At 35.8% G+C, this 9,627-nt stretch overlaps 2 protein-coding genes across 2 annotated transcripts; one reads left to right on the top strand and one right to left on the bottom strand.

Annotated features, from left to right (window-relative positions):
- The first annotated feature begins 1,932 nt into the window (after positions 1–1,932).
- On the top strand, positions 1,933–2,787 carry LOC129944348 (uncharacterized). Its single transcript, XM_056053715.1, has one exon. The coding sequence runs from the start codon at positions 1,933–1,935 to the stop codon at positions 2,785–2,787; it is 855 nt and encodes a 284-aa protein (XP_055909690.1).
- Positions 2,788–4,537: 1,750 nt separating this feature from the next.
- Positions 4,538–6,999, bottom strand: LOC129944340 (putative nuclease HARBI1). The gene is made up of 4 exons (XM_056053703.1): positions 6,683–6,999; positions 6,460–6,641; positions 6,177–6,392; positions 4,538–6,110 (listed from the first exon to the last, which is right to left on the bottom strand). Exons 1-4 carry the CDS (start codon positions 6,997–6,999, stop codon positions 5,704–5,706), a joined length of 1,122 nt encoding a protein of 373 aa, XP_055909678.1. The 3' UTR covers positions 4,538–5,703.
- Between the last annotated feature and the right edge of the window lie 2,628 nt (positions 7,000–9,627).

Raw genomic sequence — 9,627 nt, 5'->3', positions numbered from 1 at the left:
GATGCGGTTTTACAAACCCCATTTCATTATTTCTTGCCACATCATGCCGTTTTTAAGGAAGCAAGCTCCACAACGAAGCTGAGAGTAGTATTTGACGCAGCTGCGAAGGCTTTGGACGGGAAATCCCTCAACGACTGTTTACCTGTAGGTCCAAAATTGCAGTCGAGTATCATAGATCTCGTGCTAAAATGGAGGACTCACCGAGTCACCTTTACGGCCGACATCGAGAAGATGTATCGGCAAATTTTGGTTAGTTTCCCGGACCGATACTATCAGCTTATCATGTGGAGAGAGCAAAGACTGCTCCTATACAATTTTACAAAATGAATACTGTTACTTTTGGCACAGCAAGTGCACCATACCTTGCTATCAAGGTCCTAACCAAAGTAGCTGAAGACGAAGAAGAAAATTTTCCGGTGGGGGCGAATGTTGTCCACAAGGACTTCAATTTACAAAAATGAACAAGCAACGTAAAGGAACTCATCGAGGACATCCCAGCTCAAGATCGTGAGCTTGATTTTGAACTTCCGTTCAATTCGGCCGACCACGTTAAGACGCTCGGGATTAAGTGGTATCCCAAAGATGACTGCTTTTCGTACCAGAACTTACAGCCGCCAACAGAAGCAACAACAAAAAGGTCAATACTATCGACGATAGCCAAACTCTTCGACCCAATGGGATGGATTTCCCCATGCATCATCACGGCCAAGCTAATGATGCAGCGACTATGGGACCTTGGATATGATTGGGATGAACAGATTCCAACAACTTTGATGAAGGATTGGGACACTTTTCTTAGAGAACTTCCTTTGATCGAACGGCTTCGCATCCCACGGTGGACCAAGTTGAGCAAGACCGACAAGGCAATCGAGCTTCACGGATTTTGTGACGCTTCAACGAAAGCTTACGGTGTAGCAATCTATCTCCGCGTTCTGGATGTTGATGGCAATATCCATGTCAATCTATTGTTATCCAAGACAAAGGTGGCACAAAGTCCGAACGTTAACACTGCCTCGTCTAGAACTGTGTGGTGCTGTAGTTTTGGCTCAGCTGTTACAGTACACAAAGCAAGCCTTAGAAATTCAAGATGTCAAGATGTATGCGTGGACAGATTCTGCGATCGCATTAGCCTGGATATGCGCCACTCCCGCCAAATGGACCAAATTCGTCCCTAACCGCGTTTCGGAAATCCAGTGGTTAGTGGGGATCGATTGCTGGGGACAGATCGCAACGCTTCATAACCCAGCCGATCTAGCGTCCAGGGGTGTGTTTCCGTCAGAATTGAAATCACTGGAAACTTGGTGGTTTGGACCAGAATTTCTTAGAAACCAATGGGAGTTTGATGCTCCGCATCAACCCATCGAAAGTGATACAACTGAAGAAAAGCGGACGGTGAAGATAATCAACATGTGTCATATAGCAACAGTATCCTGTTAGATATATACAACTGTTCGAGCCTACTCAAGGTTGTACGGGTCATTGCACACTGTTCTCAATTTACAAAAAGGTGTCGACCGAAATTGGGGCCTATAGAAGATCCGTTTAACTCCAAGGAACTCGAGGCAGCACATATCATCGTCTTCAAGGCAGCACAACATGAGATTTTCCAAACAGAGATCCAACAAATTGTAGAGAACTCCCAAGAACCTCCGCGCATTGAATGCCTTCATTGATGCTGATGGGATCTTACGAGTGGGCGGACGTTAAGAGAACTCCCTCTTATCCTATGATGCGCAACATCCAATTTTGTTAAAAAACAAACACCACTTTACAAGTCTGGTAATCAGAGAGGCGCATAAAAACACCCTCCATGGTGGCATCCAGCAGATGATAAGCTACATCCGACAAAAATATTGGATTGGGCAGATAAGGTGCAGCGTTAAGTATCAGCTTTACAGATGTCCTTCCAGTTATCGGCAAAAGGCTTCGGAAATGCAACAGCTGATGGGAAACTTACCTGCTGCTCGAGTGCGGATGTCTCGGCCCTTCAGTCACACCGGTGTCGACTACGCTGGTCCAATTGAAGTGAAGTCCTGGAAGGCCAGCGGTGCAAAAATTTTAAAGAGCTATTTTGCCGTATTTATTTGCTTGGCAACAAAGGCCATACATTTGGAGGTAGTATCAAACCTGACGACACAGGCATTTTTGGCAGCATTTCGGCGTTTCACGGCTAGAAGAGGAAGTTGCAAGCAAATCTACAGCGACTGCGGAACAAACTTCGTCGGTGCTAATAATGAATTAGCGAAGATGTTGAAGGAAGCACAACACGATTGGAAAGAAGTTGCAGAAACCTTATCAAATCACGGTACCGATTGGCATTTTATTCCCCCGGCTTCTCCACACTTTGGTGGATTATGGGAAGCGGGTGTGAAATCGGTCAAGTATTATTTAAAACGAGTTGTTGGGACCGAAAGGCTGAAATTCGAGGAGCTCGCGACGCTTCTAGCTCAGATAGAAGCTTGTCTGAATTCGAGGCCCCTTTGCCCTCTCTCCAACAGCCTCGACGATTTGAACGCGTTCACCCCTGCACACTTTCTAGTAGGAGAATCACTACATACTGTTCCTCAAGGAGAACTAAACACCAATATCAGTCATATGAACCGATGGAAGCGAGTTCAATCATTATCAGAAGGATTCTGGAAAAAGTGGAACTCTGAGTACCTAGCACGGCTTCAACAAAGACCAAAGTGGACAAAAATCCAGGCTTTGCCTAAAATAGGAGACTTAGTTCTTCTCAAGGATGAACGACTTCCACCAACGCAATGGAATCCCGCGAGAATAGAATGAACACATGCAGGAGCTGACGGATTAGTACGCGTTGTCATAGTAAAAACTCGAAATGGACAAATGAAGCAACCTATTGCCAAGATTTGTCTTTTACCATCAACCGAATGCCATGAACAAAACGCCATTATTTAAAATCGAAAACCCGATACAATGTATAAATACACATCTACAAAACAAAACCAATAATTCAATAATTTTGCATAAAACACCATGAACACAAAATAAAACAAATTAGTTTTTTTATAATACTTTCATTTATTATCATAAACAATAGTCAATAAAAAACAAAATTTAATTAATTATTAACCAGATTATTCATCTTAATATTAAGCAAAACAAGCAATAATAATTTATTTAAAATATTTATTGTCATAAACTAAATTGAACAAATTTGCACTGTGACAAGACATGTAAATAATTCATAAATAAAAAACAAAAAAAATAACGAAAAACAATTTTAATTTGTAACAAAATAATCATTATTCAATAATTGTTTACAAATCACATTAACTTCATTTTAAATAAATACAATCCACAAATCAAACGTCAAACTACATCGGCAAAACAAAATTTCCGAACAACAAAATTGAATTAAACTTTAATATCAACTTTAATATCAAATCGCATTTATATTAGGAATATATATTCACAAAAAAATCCATTTAAATCACACCGTGCCGGTTATTAATTATAATTCGATCATATGAAATTATCAATCAAAACAAATTTAATTAAATCGCTTTAATTCGCCAAAGACAATTCACGAACCACTCAAAAAAGAAAAAAAAAAGATAATAATAAGGAAATTCACACACTTCTTATATCTTATATATTATAGTGAAAGTACTCACTCAAGCAAAAGGTAAACAAATTCCCGCACTTCAATTGGAAATCGAATTATTCCAACATTCTATGACACTATGTATATAATACATATATTCCATATATGTATATATATATATACCACAATAAGCCGACACCACGCAAATATCACGCTATGTCCTATGTAAATAATTGAATTCGAAAATAAATAATTAATTTAAAATTAAAACTATTGCAACAGAATAAAATGTAAAAGACACTCACTTCAAACAAACATACACCTCGGCCGCGAAATATAATTTAACCGAACGTACGCGCGCAACTCACCGACATACCTTTCACCAATTTCATTCACACTTGGACTTACCCGTCTAAATCATAACACAACCGATACAAATTCTTTAACTAAACGCACCATAATTCACTTTAAATCAATTGAAATTAAAATATTATAATAATTAACCCTAGAAAGATAATCTACGTCTGCGGGACGTATGGCGCGGGGAAAAATTGTTATATCTTTTCAATTATAAGTCGTATTACATTAGTTTTTTATGTTTGCTCAGGACTAGGTCAGGGCTTGTATGGTGCATCTTAAAATTCACTCTGAAGTTGCATTAGGGCCAGTAATGACTATGTAATACGTCTGGGAGACGTAAGATTATCTTTTATGAAACTTTTGTGCACTGAGCAAAAGTATATGGGGAAAACACTTTTTTTCTCAAAAATTACTAAAACTATTTCTTATAGTTAGCTTACCCCTCAATGAACTAATTTACTAAATATTAAGACTCAAAGTCAAATCAAAGGTTTCTTTAAAAAATAAAGAATTTTGTTCGTTCTGTTTCCAGAGGTGGTTCAGATTTTTTATAAATTTTGCTCAAATTTTACTTCTTTTGTACTTAACTATTGATTCATTTTACTTATAATGGGCGTTTTTCTTTTTTAGTTCAGAGCAGAGCTCGAACTGTCAAAAAAATAATTGTGTTTCTTTTTGAGCTCTGAGCGTTCAGAGCTTCAAATTCGTGTTTCTTTTTTAGTTCTGAACATGTTCAGAGCGCGCTCTGTGAGCTCAGAATAAAATAACAGAGTAAACGGAGTAAAATGCTGAGCAAAAACAATTTGATATCTGAAAGCCGGGAAATAAAAAAAAATCATCATCAAAACAATAAAAATGGCGGAAGAGGCTGGTTGCTCTGGTGTAGAAGGTAAGATAATTTTGGAAAAACTAATTGCATATAGCATTTTTATGAATCAAATTTATTTCAGGCGTCAAATGGACCAACGATATGACTGTTTTTCTGATTAATTTGATTAAGGAGAATTTTGAACGCCTTCAAACTAACATAAAAAAAAACTATATACCAAAAAATAAAATAATATATATTTAGAATATATAAAAATATAAAAATAACATTTGAGCAGGTCGACTCCAAATGGAAAGGCCTAAAGCGGCAGTATAAAAAATAAAAGAAGAAAACGACACAACAGGAAACATGAGGAAGTATTGGGTGCATTTTGATTTAATGCACGACATACTTTTTCGAGCACCCGAAATCCATCCGCCGGCTGTAATTTGTTCCGAAGATTCTGACGTTCAAGTGGCAGAACACTTTGTAATAGAAGACCCAGAAACTTCCAGGACTAATTATAGCAACAGGAAGAGGAAGAATAATAAAGTCGAGGATATGATAGAAAAACGGCATCGAGAGAGGATGGAAGTCTCGAATAGGTTTTTAGACTTATTTGAAAAAATGATTGATAAAATGTAGCAGTTGTTTGCTCACTTTTTTATCCTTTTCTTAACATGTCATGAAGTATTTTATTTATTTTTTATTTTTTTAAATGTAGCAGTTCCTTTTTCGTTATTTATGAAGTGTTTTTTTTTCTTTTTCTAATGAAGCTCCAATGTGATAAACTTTTTAAATGAAGTTTACTTAAGTACAAAAATAAATAAAGTGATATTTTTCTTTGTATACAAATATAATTCTTGTTTTATTTTATCATATTATATAGATCCATATGAAAAGATACGATTTTTTTTCGAAATATCCAATGGAATTGAAAAAAATACTTTTTTGTTATCATATAGCTTTAAAATAATGTATTCATCAAACTTTCTCTTTTTGTTTGAGCTGTTTGCATGTCGATAGAATCCGCTTCACGGTCATTGTCAATATTTTCGTCGTCTTCAAGAATGATGAAGTCTTCTGCCGTATCGTTGTATGCTATACATATATTATGTAAAATACATGAGGCCATAATATATTTCACAATTGATATAGGCTTCAGTGAATTTATACTGAACAGTCTCCTCCACCTGCCTTTCAGCAATCCGAATGCGCGTTCAATTGAAACACGACATTTGGAATGAACCCTATTAAATATTTTGTGTTCATCCCTCAAACGCCCATTATCCTTGTATGGAGTTACCAGCCACTGCTTCAGAGGATACGCTGAATCTCCCAATAGATGCTGCTCTTCATGTATGTAGAATTGACCTTCAATAAATTTCATTTAATTAACTTAATATGTTGAAATAAATAAACTTAATTTAGCAAGACAACCTGAGTTGATTTTATCTATTATTTTTGATCTCCTCAATAAGAGCGCGTCATGAATTAAACCTGCTTCGCCAGTATAGCAGTACGTAAACTCCAGTCTGTGGTTGCAAACTCCTTGCAGTAGAACCGAATGGAATCCTTTCCGATTTATATAGGAGTTGGGGGATATAGTCGGTGCTCTAATTGCTATATGGCAACCATCTATGGATCCAATTACTCCTGGAAATATTTAACTTCAAAAATAAATAATTATATTAAATAATATTAAACAAATTGTGATTCTTACCTGGTAAACGGGTTTTCCGCAAATAATGCGCAGACGTTCTGGCAGCCTCATCTGAATTAGGCCATTTTATAAACCTCTTCGTCCTATTTAATTGAATGAGATTATCACAAATGCTGGTGATAATTCGGAATACGTTTGCAGTGCAAACGCCGAATCTATCTGCAATCGATCTATAATCATACCTTTAGTTAAAAGTATATTGTAATAATACATTAATACAAACCTCATGCATTGGGGATTGCCTAAGTACCATAAGGTTATCATAATTTTTTTTTCAATATCGGTAGATTCCCTACCAGGTCCATAATTATGTTGTTCCATAGCAAGAAGTTCTTGGCACAACATATAAAATACATTCGGATTCACTCGAAAATGTTGTTTGAAAGTCTTGTCAGAGAATCTCGGCACCACTTCTTCGGCATACTTCTCATTTTTTATAATTCGCCTTGAATTAATTTCCACAGTGTTGTATTCATCTTCTTCATCTTCATCATCAAAAAACAAACTAAATGCTTCCCTTAAAATAATAGCTTTATCCATTTTTGTTGAACAATAAACTAGTTTTACTCTTCTGGATTAACAAATATTTACGTTTGATAGTCTGACATAGTGACATTTGACATTTCAAATCATGACAGTTTAGTGCTCAAGTTGTTTCATAATTAAATCAGAGAGCTCTGAACATACTCTGCTCAGAACTCTACTCTACTCTACTCTGTTCGCTCAGAGTATGCTCAGAGCTCAGCTCTGAACTAAAAAAGAAAAACGCCCAATAACCCAAATAAAATGAATTTAAATACAAAATAATGATGAAAAATCAATTGTCATTTTTAAACGCGCTTAATAAGTGCCATACGTCTCTCAGACGTATGATTATCTTTCACGCACTAAAAAATATGATTATCTTTCTAGGGTTAATAAAATAAAAACAAAACAAAAAAAACACCAAACGAATTGATTTTCACCCGTCAACGAAAAATGATACCATTATATTATAACAATTAACAATACCCAACACCTAAGTATAGGTGTATTCTGTGTCGCTACAGTTCATTGAGAGACAAAAGTAGGGATTTTTGTATGTATTGTCACGAAACATAGTGTTGCGCTCTATTTGATTGCATTATCTTATACATTAATGAATTTGTTATCTCTTTTCAAATGAGCCATTAGCCAATGACGTCGGTATTGCAGTTGATTCGAATGGTCAGGGATGGTGATTTTAATTTGAGAGGCGGCAGAATGTTCGAACATACAGGGATGCCAAACGGAGAGGCGACGGACGGCGCGGCGGCGGCGGTGCGAACCTAAACTAGATACGAACAAACCTTGGAGTTACAAATGCGTTCCACACGATCCACAAGCGAAAATCATAAAATTTTATAATAAAGAAATCGATTGAACAAAGAAGTGGTGTTTTTTTTTCTTTGTCTTAATAATTTATACTTTACATATAGATCGATATTGAAGTATTTAATTACAGAATTCCTAATTAATTTTTAATAATTATATACGGAAACAAATGCATTGTCGAAACATTTACTGTAAATTGATCTCGACACAGACTCCCTCGCCCTATCTAGATAGCTTTGGAATAAGTGATAATCAAAGGTAGATATGCAGTCGTAGAGAGCGCTTTTCCAAGTATCTAAACTATCAACAGATAGAGACAGAGGAAAGTTGTGTGCCGAGGCCAAATCATACCAGTCTTTAAATGGAGTATACCGGCATCTAAAACAGACTGATAGGTCCCTCTTTTGCAAATTGTTGGCGCAAGTCCCGATTCGATATGTAAAGCATAATTGGGCGTGGGAGTCTAAAGATACGCTTGAAAAAATATCTTTGGACAGCTTCGATATTTTCTATTTGCTTGTACCCATAGACTTGGTTGCCATAACACAAACAGCTTTTGATAGTTGCTTCAAACACTTTGAACTTAGACTTAGGATTAACAAGTTTGTTATTATTATTCGATTTATTTTAAAAGGAGGAATTGTGAAAAGAAAAGATTGAGTAGAAGGATATAAAATAAAGAAATAGAGGAAAAGAAAAAGGAATTTCGTGTGAGGATCGGGAATATGGAGAAAAATAGGAAGGAAAAAAAAGAGGAAAGATAAGTAGTTTATTTCTTTTGCTTTTTTATGTTCTTTTGTTCATTTCGAATATACCATATGTATTGGGACGCGTCCGGTGTTAATTAAAACCTATTTTTTTTTCTTTTCAAATTATGTAATTTCTCAACTTTTAATTTGTAAACATTTTCGGGTTTAGTCCCGGAATCTTCAATCCCAAGGTTTCAAAAAGAATACATTCTACATTCGAAAGCAAACGTTCGTTTGTCTTTTTTGAATCGCTTCACTCATCAAAAAGAGTTTTGGAATTTTCTTTTTCGGTTTTTATAGAAAAATTCCTTGCGCCCATTTTCATTGCACCGTGCCCCACTGTAGGTACTTACAATAATATGTTTCTGAATGGTAGCAATTTGATTGATATTTTAAATCGATTAGCATTGTTAAAATTTATTAACAAATTCTTATAAAAGAACCCAGCCCAGCTGAGCAGCCGCAGTTACAGCTTCGTCAACGAGCTGTATAGTTTTGTTGTCTCTTTTGGAGTTGATAATTTAGTTTCTTGTGATAATTTGTTTCGCATAATTAATATTATAATAATAAAATATAAGAATAATATAAAGTGTAACATTACTTTTGTTGTTACGTTTTCCAAAGAATTTGAAGTCGAATATTATTGCAATTGATGTCAGGCAAATTACTATTGTATTATTGGCGTAAAGATGCTGTAACCTCTCGAGTGACAAGAATTCTTCTTTAATGCTGGGTTATTTGAATTGAACAGTTTGTATGCCGGATGATAAAAGTTCCATCGAGTTCTTCTTTAATTATCGCAGGGTATGCAGGCAACGGAAGTGCGCTCGTGCGCTGAACACCCAATTCAAAAGATTCTATATTTTTATATTTCCATATTAATATTTATTTTTTAAGTTTTAAACGTACAGAAATATGAAAAAACCCAAATTTCCAATTATGCTGCACAAAATGAAAATAAGTTTTATTTTCCCTGTGAAGAAAAATTCTCGTGCGCTTTGGCGAGTGCACGAGGATTGCTTGTATAACTTGCATTAGTTACATGCTTGTAGACCTGACGCGTGAA

This window comes from Eupeodes corollae, chromosome 1, assembly GCF_945859685.1.
Source record: "Eupeodes corollae chromosome 1, idEupCoro1.1, whole genome shotgun sequence".
Taxonomy (NCBI): Eukaryota; Metazoa; Arthropoda; class Insecta; order Diptera; family Syrphidae; genus Eupeodes; species Eupeodes corollae.
This window is presented reverse-complemented; position numbering and strand designations above follow the sequence as displayed.